Raw genomic sequence first — 21,480 nt, 5'->3', positions numbered from 1 at the left:
GCCGACAGTTTCTCTCTCACACTAGTCTAAACTCCACTTCCAGCAATTCTTTGAAGTTACTCCTTACGTGTTTCTAACCATTGTGCGGCTCTTGGAGCTTCTGCTCCCAGTCAGGAGATCTCCACTGTGATTCCCTGCATTCCCCCGTCTTTCCAGATTTTGGCTGGTGGTTTTCCCACTAACCTTAATTCTCTGATAGATCCGAGAAAACTTATTGACGTTCAGTCTGTCTAGGTTTTTCTTGTGGTAAGATGGGGGTGATGACTTTCAAGCTTTTTACCTGTCAGAGCTACAACCAAAACTCATTCCTATTTTTAAAAATTCCATCACTTGAAATATCAGGAAATGGAGGCTCACTGTGGTTAAATGCGTGGCTGAATTCTTGTAACTAACTCCTAAGCAGGTACTCTTCCCTTTACCATCCTGCCTCTGGTTGCTATTAACACATCTCACAAAATCAGCCTGGGGAACAGTGTGTGGGCAAAGCATATGGCAGAGCAGAGGGTGTGGCAGGAGAAGCAGGTGCACTGCTTTGGAAAAAAACAATACATTGAGATCTTGTAACAGAGAGTGCACATTAACAGCTGAGTATTGGCTTTAGGTTTACAAAAGGGTTCAGAAAAGGATTCTTTTATTAATAAACTGCTTTCACTGTGTGTGATTGAAAATTTTAAACTATTATATATTATATCAATATCTTTTGAATGCATTCAGAGTTCAACTCATGGTACTGAACACTCACTACGTATCAGTCACCGTGCTAGAAGTTCTCACGGGGAAATGTTTTTGAATTCTAGTAACTTTGGAGATAGGTTCCCACCTTCAGTGTTTCCATTTTGCAGATTAGGAAAGCATGGTGCAGAGAATATTTAAGGAGCTTATCCTTGACATGAAAAAAAAACCCCAAAAAACTAGTGAGGTTGGATTCTAGTCTCCACTCTGCAACTAGTTAGTTATATAACCCTGACTGAGTTTTTTAATCCCTCTGAACTGTATTTCACAAAGGGGATAAAAAATAATTGTCTTCTGGAGTAATTTAGATAATGTATAAAAAAACACTTATCACAACTTAATAATAACTAATTTATATGTAAATATTTATATATAGTAATTTATATACAAATCTGTTACTATAGGAATTATAATTAAAATGTTATAAATAATAATGTTACTAATAAACTGATAGAGATTATAAAATTGAATAATAGAAATAAACTGTATTATATGGCCCCTTGTAGAAAAGAGGCAAGAACTTCATGAATCTTATAAATATGTTCAAAACTCTCTGTAGTTCTGCTAGATGTCACATGATCTTAGATGCCAAGAGAAACAATGTAAAAGTTAGGTTTTCCCTGGATGATAAGGCTGTTCAATTCAACATTTGTGGAAACATGTCCTTATCAAATTCCATCCCAAAGATGTTAAATTGAGGGGTGCCTGGATGACTCAGTCGGTTGAGTGTCCAACTCTTCTTGATTTCAGCTCACGTCATGATCTCATAGTTTCGTGAGTTGGAGCCCCACATCGGGCTCTGCACTGGCAGCTCAGAGGCCTGCCTGGGACTCTCCCTCTCTCTCTCTGCCCCTCCCCCATTCTCTCTGTCTCTGTCAAAATAAATAAAAATAAACTTTCAAAACAAAAGATGTTAAATTGAAGAGTATGTCAGGTGCAGGGTTTTTTTGATACAGTTCATGCAGAGTACAATAAGAAAGCTGGAAACTAGTGCTGGAATCAGCTATTATTGCTCTGGAAACCATTTCCAAATTCAATGGTTACAGATTTCACCACGAGTTCCTGAAATGGCTGTGTTCTGATGACTGGCTCTGGCAGTGAACTCTTTAGAAGAAATGCAAAGTATGGGGCAAATCTGAGGCAGCAGTATGGGAAAGATCAGCCTCACATGCTGGCTCTCAACTTGAGCCAAAGATTGTCAACAGAGACATGCAGGGAAAAGGGGCTACTCCACCCATTCCTTTGGGACAATGCATAATATAGATTGACCAGTGGGCAAAGAAGTAGGAAATATTCTAGAGGGTAACCGTGATTATGAGCTAATCTAGCAGAGTCCCAATAGAGCTACCATGAGACCAAAATCTGTCCTTGACCACTGTGGGCTATCTTCATTTGGGTTCCCGGCTTTGTTAAAGTGCCAGGCAGGATCACTCTAACAGAAGCCACTGGGGTGCCTGAGTGGCTTAGTCGGTTAGGCATCTGACTTGGGCTCATGTCATGATCTCACAGTTCATGAATTTGATCCCTGTGTTGGGCTCTGTGCTGACAGCTCAGAGCCTGGAGCCTGCTTCGGATTCTGTGTCTCCCTCTCTCTCTGCCCCTCCCCCACTCACACTCTGTCTCTGTCTCTCAAAAAATGAATGTTAAAAAAAAAAATTAAAAAAAGAGAGGCCACTATCACAGTCATCTGGTCACCTCCAAGGGGATCCTTAGGACCACAGAACCCCTCTTGGTAGCTATAAAATAGAGGACCTGTGTGATAGAAGAACACAGAAACAGCAACTTTGGGGAGAAGTGGGGTGACTAAGGGAGTCCAGTTGTTGGTGAAGGATGGGGTGCAAGTGAAAGTAACAAGCCTGGAAGTTATTCCAGGCAGCACAGCTTATGTAGTGAGCAATAAGAAACAATTTGGGAAGAACCCTCCAGCTAACCAACAGTTGTTGAGCTCAAGGATGTCTGCCTGGGACCAGTGTAGCCTGATTCATTAAGGGTTAGAACCTCCAATGGCAACAAGTCCTTCAAGTGGCCTCTGATCCATGGGCAGGTATATCTGTGGCTAGGTAGAGCCATTGTGTGAGCTCCACATTGACTGATGTGGTGATACACATCTTCAGAGAGTTGACAAAGGGGCAATTTCTTCAAATACAAGACAAGGACATAGTCTTTTTTGGGATAAGCCGCCTCGAAAGTCATCAAATAAAAATGGTGTTGGAGTAGTGGGGTATAATGCAGGTCAGGTGGCTCATAAGGCATTTCCTTTCAAGGGCAGGGGGTTTTCTATGCAAAATCTGTACTTATGTTGCCATGGAAACTGGACATGTTTTAAAATATCTAATCCAGAGATAATTATCAGTTATAAAGGAATTATGGAACAGGGCTATGAATGGTTTCCTTAAGAATTCAGGTTTCTTCTTGGGGCGCCTGGGTGGCGCAGTCGGTTAAGCGTCCGACTTCAGCCAGGTCACGATCTCGCGGTCCGTGAGTTCGAGCCCCGCGTCGGGCTCTGGGCTGATGGCTCAGAGCCTGGAGCCTGTTTCCGATTCTGTGTCTCCCTCTCTCTCTGCCCTTCCCCCGTTCATGCTCTGTCTCTCTCTGTCCCAAAAATAAATATAAAAACGTTGAAAAAAAAAAATTAAAAAAAAAAAGAATTCAGGTTTCTTCTTACTTAAGGACTCCAGAGATTCTGTATATTAGGTTATTTCCATTTTGCAGATAAGAAAACCATGGTTAACATATATTACGGAGGTTTTCTTTTGTATAAGTGAATAACTAATGAAATTTTATTCTAGTCTTTTTCTTTTAAAAACAATTTGTTCAAGTGCAATATAGAGGATGTTTATTAAAAATTTTTTTAAATGTTTATTTTTGAGAGAGAGAGGGGAGAGAAAGAGAGAGAGAGAATGAATGAGTGGGGGAGGGACAGAGAGAGCGGGGACAGAGGATCTGAAGCGGGCTCTGCGCTGACAGCAGAGAGCCTGAGGAGGGGCTTGAACTCCTGAACCTCTAGATCATGACCTGAGCCAAAGTCGGACATTTAACTGACTGAAACACCCAGGCACCCCAGGGGATGTTTATTTTAATTGACAAGACAGCACTGGCATGGCAGCAAATGTGTTTGCTTAAAAAAAAAAAAAAAGTATGTCCCTTTCTAAATAAAATGTTCAAATTGTCTAAACTTAAACAGTATGCAGAATTCAAAAGGGAATAATTTTTGTGATGGTTAAAAATGAAATACAATAAAATACTGGTCTAAGCCAGCATTTCATACATCACAGATAAGTCTTCTTATACAGTGACAAGTCCAAGACCCAGAACCATGTAGTGTTAATTGAGGACTTTCTTCCTGTGCAACATACTCAAATCTAAATGACTGATTCTCAAATGTGGTCTCAGACCAGTAGCATCAGCACCACCGGAGAACTTGTTAGACATGCAAATTCTTGGGCCCCTATTCAATCCAGGACTTTGGGGGTGGGACCAGGAAATCTGATTAACAAACCGATTCACCTCTCCAGGTGATTCTGATGCACCTTAAAATTTGAGAACCACTGCTCTTAAACATTGCAGTAGGAAGGTCTCAGGTCCAACATGGCCTGAGCTATGATTCTGAGCCCATGAGATGGCAAAGTTCCAGGGGACTTTGCTCGAGTGGGATTAGTGTATGAAAATGGGATCAAACTCTACTGATGAGGTCAGTGCAATGTTGGCATCAACACATTTCCATAGATATGCAAATTATCAATGCCAAGAGAGTTTATTGCTCAAAGTTAGCCTCAATCTTCTGTTTCTGCTATTCCTAATCCTCCTTTTCCTAGGGCATTGGCAGAAGTTGCTATTGCTAAAGGAAAATGGGTTTACTTAAACCAGGGATTCTTGGTCTTGTTACTATTGACATTTTATCGCGAAGAGCTGTCCTGTGCACGTTTAGTGGCCTCTGTGGCCTCTACCCACTACAAACCAGAAGTAATTCCCATCCTCCTCTCCCTTCCCACTAAGGCGTGACAATCAAAAATGTTTCCAGATGTTGCCAAGTATCGCCTGGGGGCAAGACTACACCTCGTTGAGAACCACTGACTGAAACCAAAGCATTTCCTTCAAGGGAGGGATGTGGCAGGAAGAACAGGATTCCAGAAGTCCCCCTGGGGCAACTCACATTGTAGGACCGGCCATGCCTCTGTCTCCACTGTACCAGCACTATCTGGGCGATGACCAGTGCGCAGAGGAAGATCAAGATCATCTCCACATGCATGGACTCATGGCCCCGGTGCATCTTGTACATCCTTTCCTGCTGCAGGCTGGAACCAGCAAATGAGGTCATCTGAAAAAGGCCTCAACCCTTGCACAGTATATTTAGGAAAAAAAAAAAAAGTTTGGGCTCATAGAAAGCAATTGGAGGTTTCAAATGTAGGGGGTTTTAAGCTTTGATTATAGTTTTCCTGGTTGTTTTTTTTAATTAAAAACAATTTTTTTTTAATTTTTCCTTTTCTCCCAGGCTTGAAGAGGGGGCAATGGAGAGGAGGAACCTGAGTTCATCAGGGATACTGATTCCTCTCAGCCCTTAGCTTGCCTGTGTGGTTTTGGCCTCAGCCTTGTCCTTTCAAGTTAAGGGATGGGGCTGAAAAAATCACTGATGGGCTCTGGACAGACCTGCATACCAGTCCCATCGCCACACAGACTTGTGAAAGTGACTCATCCTCTCTGCAGCTCAGTTGCCTCCTTGCAAACTTAAAATAATGGCCCCTCGGTACTTCACAAGATTGTTCTCGAACTGCAAACCCCATGTTATTTTATTTGTTCTTAAATAAGGAATAATAATTATTATTAGATTATAATAAACTATGTAATATATAACATATAACCTATAGATTATTATATTAGATTAAATAATATGAAATTTCCATTTTCGAAAGTCAAAATAGTAAAATATGGTAATTTCAAGTAATTTTTAATATTTTGAAGTAAAAGGATATCCTGCAGATGGTGCTAATGGAGAGAATGTTATCCAAAGGCCTCCAGAAAACTCCTGAGTGAGCCGTATAATTTTTTTTTTTTTCATTATAAGGAGAAAGAGGAAGTCTAAGTATTATCTTAGGCGGGCATATTTAGATGATGGCTGAATGTTTCAGTTTTTAGTTGGACTCTTGGTTTTGCATAACGGTAGAGAAAACACTGTAACAGTATGTCATCTGGTTTAACTTCCTATAGCAGAAGTGGCTTCAAAGAAAGCTTAGAGCAGTGGATCTTGATGTTGCTGTAAATTGGAAATCACTGGGGAGTTTTAAAAGTCTCAATGTCCAAGCTGTGGCCAGATCAATTAAATGACCATTTCTGTGTGCTATGGGCTGAACTGTGGGCTTCCCCACATTCATATGTTAAAGTCCTACCCCCCCTTCCCCACCAGTTACCTTAGAAGGTGACTGTATTTGGAGATAGGAACTTTAAGGAATAAGGTTAAATGCTGTCACTGGGTGGGCCTAATCCAATCTGACTGGTGTCCTTAGAAGGAGATCCGGTTATAAACTCACACAGAGGGAAAACCATATGAAGATGCAGTGAGAAGGCGGCCATCTGCAAGCTAAGGAGAAGTGTCAGGAGAACCCAAATGTGCTGACACCTTGATCTGGTGTCCCCAGAACTGTGAGGAAGTAAATTTCTGTTTAAACCACCTGGTCTGTGGTACTTGTTATGGTAGTTCAAGTTCCCAATGTGATTTTAAGATGCAGCCAAGATTGAGAATCACTGGGCTAGAGGAAGAGAGAGCAGTCCAGGGTCAAGATTAGGGCAACAGGGAAAATTATGAATGTTGCCAATCAAGTACTTTATAAATAGTGATTAGCATTATCTTTCATCCCCAGTGGGGCACCATGAGTCACAAAATCTCTTGAAGTTTCTTTCCACTTATGACTAGATATGGTGTGAATTTAGTGTGCACATCAGAAAACACTGCAGAGCTGTGTCTGGTTGGCTCCGTTAAGCGTCTCTTGATTTCGGCTCAGGTCGTGATCTCACAGTTTTGTGAGTTTGAACCCCGAGTCAGGCTCTATGCTGACAGTGTGGAGCCTGCTTGGGATTCTCTCTCTTTCTCTCTCTCCCCCCCCCCCCCCCCCCCACTCATGCTCTCTCAAAATAAATAAATAAACTTAAAGAAAACCCCACAAACACTGCAGGGTAATACTCTGTGCCATAAGATTGTAGCCTTTTAAAGGCACCCCTTGGGTATGTGGGTTGGGTTCTTCCCCCTTTACTAATAATTTATTTTTTTAAATTTTTAAATATTTATTTATATTGAGAGAGAGAGAGCAGGGGAGGGGCAGAGAGAGAAAGAATCCCAAGCAGGCTATACTGCCAGCAGAGAGCCTGATGCAGGGCTTGAACTCACACGAAACATGAGATCATGACCTGAGCCCAAATCAAGAGTTGGACGCTTAACCTTATGGGAATGAGCCATCCAGGAGCCCCTTTACCATAACTTCTACAGCTACTCTAACGAGTAGAGAAGTACTAGGTGCCTCAGAAAAGGGCACTGAGGGTGCCCCCTGCTGGAGAACGTGTAGAAATGATCCTGTAGAGCCTAGTAAATCTTACCTGAGGTCAGCCTCTTTGAGATGGAATCTTAGAACGTTAATGCTGGAAGGTACATTAGACGTACTGAAACCCCTACACTCATCAAATGAAGAAGATGAAGTCCCTATCAGGTAAACAACCTGAATAAAATTACATTGGTAATAGTCTTTGTGTTGGAAGCGAACTTAAGAAACACAAATGATTTCCAGAAGCTCATTAAAAAATACACTTGCTCCTCTGAAGAAATGGGAAGTGAAGAAAAATAAAGGGGTACAAGAACTTATAGTTTTTACAGGCACAACAGCAAAATAACTATTTAATATTCTATTTAATGAAAAGACTTTCAACTTAGGCCATGTAGATAGCAGAGTGAATTTATCATCAGCCTAAAATAAGACTTGCATGGATATAAAACAAAATATGCTTTGTGACATTTATCTATTATATATATAATTATATATAATGAAAACACTCATTATATCATTATAGATAATGAAAACATCTCAAAATAACCTATGTGGATGTACTTTGAAGGTATCAAGTAGTATGCAAATGTAATAAGTATTTCCTATTTTGATTAGGAATACATTCATAATTGATTACCATAATGCAAAAAAGGAGGAATTTTTCATTTTTCATTTTTTTTGGTGCCCACAGGGCCCTACTGGCCCCATAGTAAGTACCAGAACACAGGAGAAATAGCATATAAAGAAAACCAGATGTATCTTGTGCCTATAATAAATACTAACTTGACACTGTCCTATGTTGAAGGACATATAAACCCAGCTTTGTGGGACTGCATGAATCACACTGTAAGAAACAGATGAAATCCTTGCGGTTTGGTTTATCCTATCTTTGTGCATGCATGCTAAACTAACCCACCTTCTGTGCCCCGAGAAATTTACAAATAAATGATGGCTTTGTTTGATTTCTCAAACTGTTAAGGTGGAAATGTAATTTTTAGTTAAAATGTAAGTTTAAACAATTAAAAAAATTCTAATCACTTACTTCCATTCATCATCCGCAGAAAGCTTTGTGTGAGAGATCTGAAAAAAACAAAAAGAGCCCTTCTCAAAACTTCTTCATTTTTTCAGCTTGTATTTTACAGCATTACATGGGAAACTCAAGCCATGAAAAACAGTGATGTTTCCTAGTACTACAATAACTTACGATGAAAACCCAAATAGAATATTTGCTTACTGAACTAAGACACACACACACACACACACACACACCAAAAGAGTAATTAAGTTACTGTTAATAAATATTTGATTCTGCTCCTGTCAGAGAATCAGATGAGCCTCCATTCCTGTAGTTTATTTGGCAATTCAGTTGAGGTTGTAGACAGTGGCCTCCCAATAAGCAGTGTCCCCTTGGCTTTTGGGATATGATATGTAAATCCTGTTGCTGGTGTCTTAAATGATGCCAATGAGTAAATATCACCAAGTTCAAGGTTTTAGAGACCGAGCTGACCAGAGGCTCGACTTGTTTGGGGCATCTTTTGTGTCCTCCTGTTAATTTAATTTAAAGCCTGGCCCCAGGGAAGAGGGTACTCTGGCCTTGCCCTTGCAGACTGAGCTTGAGAACACAGAGACCAGGAAGTGTTTTCGAATGACCTACAGATTGTAGGCACATGCTGCCTTCCCTTGATCACTACTAATCTATTACATTTGGTCATTTGAAACCTTTAAGGCAATCTTTGGAACAACATAATCTTAAACTTTCATGGAGAGCACAGACAGCTTAATCCCTAGTCCTATATGTTAAAAGCTAAAATCCCCAATGACAGCAAAGAAGGGAATGCAAATAAGACATTTGTTACACAAATCTGATATTAAGTAGGTGTTTTTTCTATATGTTTTATTCAAATGGCACCAGCAAATCTGACACATGGAATAAAAAAATAATGCCATCCATTCAATCTAGGATTTCTCTGACTTGGGGTAAACAGGTTTCATAATAAAATCTGTGCTTCTGCCACAAGATTGAGGGGTTCCCTTAGAAGAGAGAATAACACAGCTAAGTACAGGCTTAGGCAGTATTTGCACAATGCCAGGACTTGCCAGATAATGCCAGGAAGGAGGATAATGCCAGGAAGGAGGAAATGGGTGAAGTAGCAGGTGATGCTGGCAGCTTCTCTATGGTTCCCTGCTTCTGGGTGATCCCATCAGGGGTCCCTGATATTCAAATGGTGGTCAAAACAACTGGAGAGCCTCAGGAGGTCCACTGAGAGGGCTAGTTGAATCTTTAGACCCCAGGGTTTCCCCAGCCCCATCTTCTCTTAGGCAAAGTGAGGTATCTGGCTTGGGGCTGGGCTGGGGCAGGCAGAGACAGTAGGGGGAAAAGGCACAGTGCTTGTGCATTCACTCCAGCCCTGGATGTGTCCATTTACTGTGCCTCTCTTTCCCACAACCCTTCACCCCACATTTGGGGCCAACAGGGAGTCAATGGGGCACAATCACTTTATTACTGTGGGCAGAGGACCCTGGGTGCCTATGGGCTGGGGGTTGGGACACATGGGATGGGTTGGGAGGTGGCCCTTGCACTCTCCTGCTTCTGGCTATCCCCCCATTGCAGGGCTGAGGGCAAGAAGCAGCATCCCTGGGGTTGGGGAGAATAAGACCCTCTGAGCACTGGGATCTTCCAGGAGCATGAGGACATTACTGCTCGTTGCTGAGCTCCTGCCTACCACCTGCCAGGAGAGTCCACCATTGGTTTCTGAAAACAGCTGAAAGTTGTTGCCTCTGGGGAGTGAAAATCAAGAATGGGGAAGATGGAGTGGTGATGGGGTCCCACTTAAGTCTTGTAGAACTCTTTGACTCTTTAAATTGTGGATATACAGAATTTTAATAAAAATTAACATGAAAAAGAAAACATTTCCATAAGATAGTTTTCACTTAAAAGTATGACAAGGAACTCCGATGATACAAATGTTATTCCTCTTAATTAAGTTGCTGAGTTCCCTACATCTTGTATCCTGATCTTTTGCCTTTGTTTCTCTCTTCTTTTCAGCTTCATTATTTTCCATAATTTTATCTTCTATATCACTGATTTGCTGCTCTGCTTCATTCATCCTCACCATCATGGCATTCATTTGAGATTGCATCTTGGTTATAGCATTTTTAATTTCAGCCTGACTAGATTTTAGTTCTTTTATCTCTGCAGAAAAGGACTCTCTGGTGTCTTCTATGCTTTTTTCAACCCCAGTTAGAATTCTTATAATCGTGGCTTTAAATTCTAGTTGAGACATCTTAATTATATCTGTGTTGATTAAATCCCTTGCCATCATTTCTTCCTGTTCTTTCTTTTGGGGTGAATTCCTCTGTCTTGTAATTTTGGAGGAAGAAAAAATAATGAAATAAAATAAAAATAAAATAGAAAACAAACATTAAATAAAGGAAGCTAGATCCTCACTATGTTTTGGTTTGATAGTTAAAAGAAGCTTGATAGAAGAGAGAAAAAAGAGAAAAGAAAAAACATTAAAAGAAGAAATTAAAAATTAAAAAAATTAAATAAATAGAATAAAATAAAAGAATAAAATTAAAAATTTGCTCTTTCTGTATTTAAGAAAAAAAAATAAAGAAAAAAAACCAACATAAACAAAAACAGAAGCAAAGAAAATGAATAAACAAATGAACAAACAAAAAGAAACCCAAATGAAGCTCAATCCAGTTTCCCACAGAACTGAAACTCTGCAGCACAAAATGATCCATATACTAAGTGGGTGGAAGAGATCTGTGCTTCTCTTCTGGGGGAGAGACCTGCTGCTCTGCTTCTCAGGCTGATTTTTCCTAGTGGAGATGATACAATACTCTATGTGGAAAACCCAAAAGACCACCAAAAAATTGCTAGAATTGATCCATGAATTCAGCAAAGTCACAGTATATAAAATCAATGTCTAGAAATCTGTTGTATTTCTATATACCAATAATGAAGCAGCAGAAAGAGAAATCAAGGAATTGATCCATTTATAACTGTACCAAAAACCATATGATACCTAGAAATAAACCTAACCAAAGAGGTAAACGATCTGTATGCTAAAAACTATAGAAAGCTTATGAAAGAAATTGAAGAAGACACAAAAAAATGGAAAAACATTTCATGCTCACGGATGGGAGGAAGAAACTTTTTTAAAAAAATATTTACTTATTTATGGGGGGGAGGGGCACAGAGAGAGAGAGGGAGTGAATCTTAAGCAGGCTCCATGCTCAGCGCAGAGCCAGACACAGGGCTCAATCCCACGACTGTGAGATCATGACCTGCGCCAAAATCAAGAGTCGGACGCCTAACTGACTGAGCCATACAGGTAGGTGTCCCAAGAACAAACACTGTTAAAATGTCCATACCACCCAAAGCAATCTACACATTCAACGCAATCCCTATCAAAATAACACCATCATTCTTTATAGAGGTAGAAAAAAGTACTCTAAAATTTGTATGGAACCAGAAAAGACTTTGAATAGCCAAAGTAATGTTGAAAAAGAAAACCAAAGCTGGAAGCAATCACAATCCCGGACTTCAAGCTGTATTACAAAGCTGTAATCATCAAGATGGTATGGTACTGGCACAAGAACAAACACATTGATCAATGGAACAGAATAGAGAACTCAGAAATGGACCCACAACTATATGGCCAACTAATCTTTGACAAAGCAGGAAAGAACATCCAATGGAAAAAAGATAGTCTCTTCAGCAAATGGTTCTGGGAAAACTGGACAGCAACATGCAAAAGATTCATTTTTTCTTACACTATACAATAAATTCAAAATGGATGAAAGACCTTAATGTAAGACAGGAAACCATCAAAATCCTAGAGGAGAACACAGGCAGCAACTTCTTTGACCTTGGCTGTGGCAACTTCTTACTAGACATGTCTTTGGAGGCAAGGGAGACAAAAGTAAAAATGAACTACTGGGACCTTATCAAGATAAAAAGCTTCTGCACAGTGAAGGAAACAATCAACAAAACTAAAAGGCAACCAACAGAATGGGAGAAGATATTTGCAAATGACATATCTCATAAAAGGTTAGTATCCAAAATCTATAGAGAACTTACCAAACTCAACACCCAAAAAACAAATAATCCAGTGAAAAAATGGGAAGACATGAATAGACACTTTTTCAAAGAAAACATCTAGCTGGCTAATAGACACATGAAAAGATGCTCAACATCACTTATCATCACGGCAATACAAAAAAAAAAAAACCACAATGAGATACCACCTCACACACGTCAGAACGGCTAAAATTAACAACTCAGGCAACAACAGATGTTGGTGAAGATGCAGAGAAAGGCAAACCCTTTGGCACTGTTGGTGGAAATGCAAACTGGTGCAACCACTCTGGAAAACAGTATGGAGGTTCCTCTAAAAGTTAAAAATAGAGCTACCCTATGACCCAACAATTGTACTACTATTTATCCAAAGGATACAAAAATGCTGATTTGAAGGGGCATATGCACCTCAATGTTTATTGCAGCGCTATTAACAATTGCCAAATTATGGAAAGAGCCCAAATGTCCATTGACTGATGAATGGAAAAAGATGTGGTATATTGGGGCGCCTGGGTGGCGCAGTCGGTTAAGCGTCCGACTTCAACCAGGTCACGATCTCACGGTCCGTGAGTTCGAGCCCCGCGTCGGGCTCTGGGCTGATGGCTCAGAGCCTGGAGCCTGTTTCCGATTCTGTGTCTCCCTCTCTCTCTACCCCTCGCCCGTTCATGCTCTGTCTCTCTCTGTCCCAAAAATAAATAAACGTTGAAAAAAAAAATTAAAAAAAAAAAAAGATGTGGTATATGTATACAATGGAATATCCCTTGGTGATGAAAAAGAATGAAATCTTGCCATTTGCAACCACGTGGATGAACTAGAGTGTATGATGCTAAGTGACATAAGTTAGTCAGAGAAAGACAAATATCATATGATTTCACTCAAATGTGGGACTTAAGAAACAAAACAGATGAACATAGGGGAAGGGAAGGAAAAATAAAATAAGATAAAAACAGACAGAGAGGCAAACCATAAGAGACTCTTAATATAGAGAACGAACAGGGTTGCTGGAGGGGAGGTGAGTGGGGGGATGGGCTTAAATGGGTGATGGGCATTAAGGAGGGCACTTCTTGGGATGACCATTGGGTGTTATATGTAAGTGATGAATAACTAAATTCTACCACTACTGCACTATATGTTAACTAGTGCTGATGAGGAAAACTGGCCTTCTCATGCCCTTCAGGTGTGTTGTGTACATTAAAACAGTTTCTCCAGAAAGAAATTTGGCAAGGCATGTCAAAATCTAAAGTTGTTTGTTTATTCTATGTAGAATAGTGTAAGAATAATCTCTCACAAAATGAAGAGACAAATACACAGGGAAAGATGACACAAGTGTTTACATAGTTTTATTTATAATATTGAGAAATTGGCAACAATCTATGTGTCAACCCATGGGGGATTGGTTAATGAGTTATGATATATCTATAACAAAGGAAATCAATTGGCTCTTTAAAATGATCATGCAGATCCATATTTATTGACATAGAAATATTTCCATGACATATTTTAAGAGAAAAAGCATGCTCTGAAAACAGTTGTATAAAATATAAGCCTATTAATGTAAATATACAGTTACATAGAATAAAGAAACATCCAGAAGAAAGAGCTATCCAGAGCAGTCACCAAAATGCTAATGATGATCCATGGAATGATCCATGGGTGCTGGTGTGTATTGGAATATTTACTCCTTTTTTATATTTGTCCATATTGGATATATTCTGCATGAACATATGTCATTTAAATTTTTTTTTTTGGATGTTTATTTTTGAGAGAGAGAGCACAAGCAGGGGAGTGGCAAAGAGAGGGAGGGAGACACAGAACCCAAAGCAGGCTCCAGGCTCCAAGTTGTCAGCATAGAGCCCAACACAGGTCTTGAACCCACGACTCCAGAGATAATGACCTGAGCCGAAGTCGGATGCTTAACCGACTGAGCCACCCATGTGTCCCTGAATATATGTCACTTAAAAAAGAATTGAAGATATCATTTTGATTCTGCTTCTCCTTTCCCCTCCCTCCTTGTCTATCAATTGCCAAGTCTTTTTTCCCTGCAGGACATTCCTGTTTACCTCTCTTCCCCTTTAACTCCCTTCTGAGCTTCAGATTCTTGTATCCAAATGCCTTCTACGTATCTCCACTTGGATGTCCCTCAGACACACAAGCTCAAGCTGCCCCAAACTGAGCATAGTAATTTCCCTCCAACCTGGTTCCATCCCAGTGCCCCCCTCTCACTCAGTAGCTCTACATCCCACCTAACCAGTTGTTCAAAACAGAAATATGGGATGCCATTCTTGACCTTAATCCTCCACTTCCAACCCAGTACCCTCCTGCAGACCTTACCCAAATACTTGGCGAACCACTTCTTTCCACCTCAATGGCCTCTATGCCTACCATTATTCCTTCATTCAACAAACATCTATTGATTACATCCTGGGTACCAGGCACTGGGGTAAGAGCTGCCATACCATAAAGGTGAATAAGACATACAAGTTTCCTGTCCTCATGAATTGGGCCTTGTGCTCTAGAGAAAGTGTGGACAATAAACAAGTAAAGAAAACAATGACCTAATGTGGTAAATTCTATGAAGCAGCTAAACAGAATGTGTGATAAAGAATAACCAGCATGGGGAGAGGCTGTTACTCATTAGACTGATTGGCAAGGCCTCCCTGGGCCTGAGGACGGATCCAACCTGGTGCGCAGAGGGTTCTCTTCTTCCAGGGGGGCTCCTACCTCCACTCCTTTTCTCCCTTCAAACAGTGAGGATGATCCAATGAAAAGCAAACTGATCACATTTGTTCCCCCGCTCAAAACACAAGTGGCTGCCCTTGACACTAACACAGCTCCTGTGGCCCTTTCCAGCTTCTTTTCTTTCCACTGCCCCCTGCACAGCCTCTGCTCCAGCCAAGCAGAACTTTTCTGTCCCCTGAATACTTTTCCTCCACCTTTTTTTTTTTTTTTTTTTTGCTTTTCAAACCCCCTTTGGGGATGCCCTGGACTCTGCTTCCTCCAAGAGCCTTTTGGGTTAGGCCTCTCCAGTGGGTCCATTGTCCACTGAACATTGTTACCCCATGGCATGGTCATCGGTGATTTTTTACTTGTCTTACTCCACCACTGAATACTCCCTGTCTGGTAGCATCGCACACTTAATCAATACACAGTTGACTTTTGAACAATGCAGGGGTTAGGAGCACCAATCCCCCCACAGTCAAAAATCTGTGTCAAACTTTTGACTCCCTGGGACTTTATTACTAATAGCCTACTGTTGACTAGAAGCCTTAGCAATAACATAAATAGCCGATCAACACATATTCTGGATGTTATATGTATTGTATACTGTATTCTCACAAGAAAGTAAGGTAGAGAAAAACATGTTATTAAGAAAATCGTAAGGAAAAATGCATTTGGAGTACTGCCCTGTAAATAATCTGTGTGTAAGTGGATCTGTGCAGTTCAATCCTGTGCTGTTAAAGGGCTAACTGTATTTGAAAACTGCCTCCCTCTCAGTGCCAGCCCTCATCATTTCTTACCTCAGCTGCTGCCTCCAAATTAGTTTCCCCACTTTCAACTCTTCACAAAAATCCATCTGTTAGAGAAATATCGCTAAAATGAGTGGCAAAACCAGAACAGTAAACTCAAACTACTGCTATCCCTGGGACGTATGTGAGCAGGAGCTAAGGATGTTAGGCTTGGAGAGCTGTGCTCAGTGATATGGAATCCATATCACTGGGCAAGGACAAAGCTTCCACGGATGGAGCAGTAGGGAGGGGCTGTGTCTGGCCTTCTCCAAGGTAGAGAACAGTGTTGAGGCAGAGATGGGTCCTCTGGGGAAATCAAAGCCTGCAAAGCAGGCCTCAGACAAGCAGAAAAGAGAACTGCCGAGTCCATGCTGTCTACTCTCTTGCACCCTAACTTTGAGGAGTCTCAGGAGCACATAGGGTGTAGCTGGCTTCCTAGGCCACAGGGAGAAGGAGGATGGGGAATAGGGAGGGGGTGTTTGGCACAAAGAGGTACACAGGGAGCTGGGCAGACTAGAGTCCCAGATCATGAGGTTATATGTTTATTATTTATTCACTTATTTGTCCAATAAACATTTCCCGAGGCCTTGCCATTTGCCAGACTCTGTGCTTCGTTCTGGAAGTACAGTAGCCAGCAAAGCAGAACAAGGGGGGAATTAAGGGACAAGCTCTGAGTTGCTCCCAGGACAGAGTTAACAGGGGACCACACCTCCTGAGGGCAGTGGGCAAGGCAGCTATGGCACCCTTAAGGGAGAGCAAACATCAGCTGCAGAAGTGACTCTGCCAGTCTTCTGCCCTTCCCAGCACGCAGACTTCTTCATCCATAACGCTCTGTGAACGATCTGATCTGGGTTTGAAACCAGCAAGTAAGTCATGGAGTTCCCTTATAGCTTCCCCATGTTAGAGAATAAATCTCCAATGCATAGCATGATACAAAACTTGCCATAACCCAGCTTTCTCTTCCTACAAGCCTTCATGAACCCTGGATTTCTGCCAGGGTCATAGTGAATATCCACTCCCACCCCCACCTTTCTCCATGGTCATCTCCCACCCCCCAATTTTTTTCACCTCCAAGTAATTTGGTATTCCCATTTCCTGCATGGAGAATTCTCATTTCCTCTCATGGCCACATGGAATCTCACCCATCCCCCTGAGGCCCAGCTGAAAAGCCCAGCCACCCCCATTCGCCCAGTCAGCCTTGCCCACCCTCCCTACCAGAAGCAATTCCTCGCTTCCTAGAAATCCTACAAAACGTCACTTGAACAGTAATTTCTTTGGGGACACTAATTTCTTCCTACCCTCTATGTTATTTTGTCCTTGTTATACTGGGATGTGAGTTCCCAGAGGAAAGGTCTACCTCTAACTGTATCCCCCGTATCCCAGGAGGAGCACAGTTCCTGCTATGTGATCATGGCCTAAGAATCATCTATAAATGAAAAATAGTAGTGACGGGGTTTGAAATCACCATGGGAAACCTAGAGGGGATAGCTAGCCTACAGATTCTCAAAGCTTGAGCATCAGCACCTCCTGGGAAATAGTCTGACTTGCAAAATGATGAGGCATTATCCCAGAGGTCAAGACTTAAAAACCCTGGGGGCAGAGTCCAACCATCTGCTTTTTACCTAGCTTTCAGAGTGATTCTGATGCTCGCTGCAGTTTGAGAACCATACAGTCAAGCCTGATGTACACCCAGCACCCTTCGGCTGTCCTCTTCCTTCACCTGGGCCCTGGGGCTTCTGTCGGGGAGCTGGAAGGAGAGAGGGGCAACCAGTACTGAAAGCAGGGAATGGACAGGGATGAGTCGGATAAAGCTCATTCTGGAGGAGACGGAGTGGGGGAGGCGGGGTAAGGGAGGGGAAAACGAGGAGTAGGGGATGAGAAGGGAGAGGAGCGGGAGAGGGAGAGAGAAATGGAGAGGAGTTCGGCTCCCGTGGGAGGCGACGCCACGAGCACCTGCCAGAAAGGTCATCCGTGCCGCGGCGGGGGACTCGGAGACCAGTCCGTGCGGCCACCCAGCCCCCGCGTGAGCCTAGGCACCCTGGCCCCGTGTCCCCCCGCCTGCGCCCGGCGCCCGGTACCTGCTCGTGCTGGGGAGGCGCCTCCAGCCCCGGCGCCGCCTCGCGCACCGCGGCCCCCGCGGCCCCCGCGGCCCCCGCGGCCATGCCTCCGCCGCGGCGGCTCCAGCGCCCCGCGGGCCGGGGAGGGTCTCCGGGAGGCCGCTGGGGGACGCCCTTTCCGGCGCGAGCGCCGGGTGCCATCTGAGCCTGCGGCGGCCCCGCCCCGGGCCGTGCGCCTCCCCTCCGCCCTGCGCCCGAGTCCCACCCTCCTCCTAGCTGAGGAGACCCTTTGGGGATCTTCCCCTCTACAGACAAGCAGTGGTCGGCCATCGCGGCTCGTACAACCTGCGCCCGGCCCTGTGGGCTGGATAGGGGCCGGCGGTTTTATCACCAGGACGCAGGGCTGGAGGCCGGCTCGGAAGTAGGTAGGAAGAGATGTGGGGCGTACGGAGAGTGAGAAATGGAGGTGAGAGAGGGAGCGAGGGGTCGTTTTCTCCTCCGCCCTTTTCCTCAGAAGCCTTCACCCGAAGGCGGGAGTTCAGGTGGCTGTCCAAATCCTGGGAGACCAGGAGCCAGCTACACCCTATGTGTTCCCGAGACTCCTCAACCTCTGTTGCATTTCCAGTGGCGTTCCTGTCCCAGGGCCCATAGCCCCTTCTTTCCTCTTATCTGCAGTTTTAATAATTTGGACAGGTCCCTGGTGAAGTCACACCTAGCACCTCCAAAGATGATGGCGGGGGGGGGGGGGGCCGCGGGGGGGGGGGAGTGGGGAGCGGGAAGAGAGAAGATGGAGCCTCTAGGCCGGGGTGCATTTCCCCCTGGGAAATCATTCCCAGCTTGCCTTTGTCCCCCCCACCTTCAGGGGTGTTCTCCTTGACCTCAGCAATAGGCCTGAGCCTGCACTTACGGCCCAGAAAAGGCTAGAACATTTGGGGAAGCTTTTAGGAATGCATTGGTGTTAATGGAGGGCAATAGACAAAAAGGGAACAGGTAAGTAGGCAGTCTGACTTACAAAATATGGCTTACTCCATTCCAATTTGTGATGGCTCATAGTTTTCAACACCTACACGGAGGTACCCGTGGAAGCTGCTGGACACATCTCTGCCGTGGTGGCCCTGCCATCTAGCAGAGTGTAGACACAAACATGCAGGACAATTAGTTGTGTTTCCTGTTCCAAGTACTGTGCTCTGTGGTAATGCATTCAGTTTTCACAACAAGGTCACAAGGTGGGTGGTGTTATTATCTCCATTTTACATGAGAACATTGAAGCACGAGAGGTGCAGAAGTTGGCCCAAGTTCCAAAACTAGTAGGTTAGGTACAGTGGGAATTTGCCTTTTGGATTCAAGGGTGGATAGGAGGGCTCAACTATGATTCAGGACCTGGGGATCAGTCAGAAAGCTATTGCTATAGTTCCAGTGAAAGACAGCAATGGCCTTGGTGGTGTGTGTGAGTGTGTGTCGGGGTGGGATGGAAAGGAGACGGAGAGATGTGGATGGAGCCAGGAGATTTAGTTAACAGAATCTATAAGACTTACTGATCCTCTAGGATCCTGCCTGGCATTTGGGCAGAGGGTGCTGAGAATGGGAATACTCAAAGAGCAGGAGATTTCTGGGTATAAAGATAATGAGTTCATTTAGACATGTTGCCTTCCTGCCTAGCTCTTGGCCTGTCTTCATGTGGCAAAGGCCATTTTTCTCTCCAGTCCAGGATGTCCTCGAATTCATCTGGATTCCTCTAAGTCAGCCATCTGCCCTCCCCAAGCCCCTGTAAAAGGTCCAGATGGAAATAGAATTTCCCTATCCTATAAACTCTGGCCCATTATCATTACCTAAGTTTTGGCTCCCTGATATGAGATTCTCTTCCTTGGTTGATTGACACCAGAAATGTCTGCATATTTCGCTGGAGACACAGGTAAGCACAAAGGGAATTCTCTTCCTTCTGATTTCAGCTCAACAGCCATCAGAGACTAAAACTCAAAAAGTTCATTTCTTCTCCACTGGTGGTAATGGACTTACTCTACTCCACTCTATCATGCCTGGTTCCTTTAGTGACCCATTTCCAGATATAGGACCGATATCTTGTTTCCCAGAAAGGTAACCACTGCTTTCTGGAGTGGTGCACCTAACCAAAGTTAATTACTTTGCAACTCTGTTTTCCAAAGCAAATGCTTGGCAACTGACTCTCATAAATCCTGGAATCGACGAACAGCATTCCTGTCGCTTAGTGCTAATCTCTTCAGCATATGAGCCGTAGTTCGCGCATCCTTCTGTCATCTCTTGACCTAGAGCCCTGAGGTGATTGTAATGATGTACTGAAGAAAATAAGCTGATGTCATAAAGGTGTTTCAAAAACCAGGTGGATTCAAGAAGAGTTAGAAAATACTAAAATTAGCGTTAGTATTGTGTCTGGTGCAGGAATAGAGAAATAGACCCATGGAACAGAATAGAGAGCCCCCAAATAGACACATGCGTTTACAGGAAGCTACTTTTATGACAGGAGTTGACAAATCAGCAGGGAAAGGATGGACAATTAGTAATTAGCTTGCTATGCCAAGACAGAACAGGTGGTTTAAAAAGCAAAAGTTAAGAAGACAATTAAAAAAAATATCTTTGTCACCCCAAGGTGGTAAAAATATATTAAACAAAACTCAGAAACAACAAATCATAAAGGAAAAGGTTAGTCAATTAGTCTATGTTAAAAATTTTTAATTTCTGTACAATAAAAAGTTGACATTAAAAAGCAGCAAGCCATGGACCGAGGGAATGTATTTGCATATATCTAGCTGTCAAAGAATTAGTGCTCAGGAAAAGATAGAACTGTTAGAAATTAATTTTTAAGAAGTGTAAATCAATAGAATGTGGGCAAGGAGTACAAACCAATTTTAAGAAATAAAATTACGAGATGTTTTTGTAACTTTAAGGGAATTAATTTTTACATTTATGTATATGCGAGTTAATCTAAAATGCATACTTCACAGGAACGCCTTGTATATTTTAAATTACTTATTGCAAAGTGCCTGCCTTCAGCCTTCCTACCCACTTTCTGACCAGCACTCATTGATTTTTCCCCTTTCTGCTGTCCTTCCCAGGACAACTGAACTGCCCTAGGCTGATGGTGCCACCTAATGGTTAGATCTTACAGAAGTCTGCTCTATTGTCTTACAAAGGGGTCTTTTTCAAGGAACTTTCTTTTTCGATTTTCTCCTTTCCTCTTTTCTCATGTCTTTTTTCATATTTACAGATAAAAATATATAGTTGATCCTTAGCCTCCCAGCTAGAATGAGTGATTTCAAATGTCTGTAACCAGGTGTGGTACTGGTCACATGGGGTAGGGTGGTAGAGGGAGACAGTCCAAACAACTGTGGGGCCTCCCTGCCATGAAGGAGGTGGCAGTCTTACAGTCAGTCTAACCGGGGGTAGGATGTCAAATTCAAACCATCCAGGCGATGGGAGTATCTGAGAGAGTTTGATCTCAGAAATCAGTGTGAAAGAGGCACCAAAAGCTCTCCGCTTCTGTGATCCCTGGGGTCGGGGCAGACTGGGTCATAAATGGGGGTAATGGTTTCTAA

General features: G+C 42.9%; 1 protein-coding gene across 3 annotated transcripts in view; it reads right to left on the bottom strand.

Annotated features, from left to right (window-relative positions):
• RNF175 (ring finger protein 175) overlaps positions 1-18,130 on the bottom strand; it is a 47,975-nt gene extending 29,845 nt beyond the window's left edge. The window contains exons 1-3 of one of the 3 annotated variants that reach the window (XM_086704064.1): positions 17,933-18,130; positions 8,305-8,342; positions 4,886-5,027 (exon numbers count right to left, since the gene is read on the bottom strand). In XM_086704064.1, coding sequence (XP_086560190.1) covers positions 4,886-5,027; positions 8,305-8,342; positions 17,933-18,112 — 360 coding nt within the window. In that variant the 5' untranslated portion in view covers positions 18,113-18,130. Of the gene's footprint in view, positions 1-4,885; positions 5,069-8,304; positions 8,343-17,932 lie in introns of those variants that run through there. The other 2 variants (XM_086704063.1, XM_025922088.2) reach the window with 2 other exon arrangements.
• Positions 18,131-21,480: the final 3,350 nt, after the last annotated feature.

The sequence above is a fragment of the Puma concolor genome, chromosome B1 (genome assembly GCF_028749965.1).
Source record: "Puma concolor isolate L17-30 chromosome B1, mPumCon1.1.hap2, whole genome shotgun sequence".
Classification (NCBI taxonomy): Eukaryota; Metazoa; Chordata; class Mammalia; order Carnivora; family Felidae; genus Puma; species Puma concolor.
Note: the sequence above shows the minus strand (reverse complement) of the source record. Positions and strands in the feature narration are given on the sequence as shown.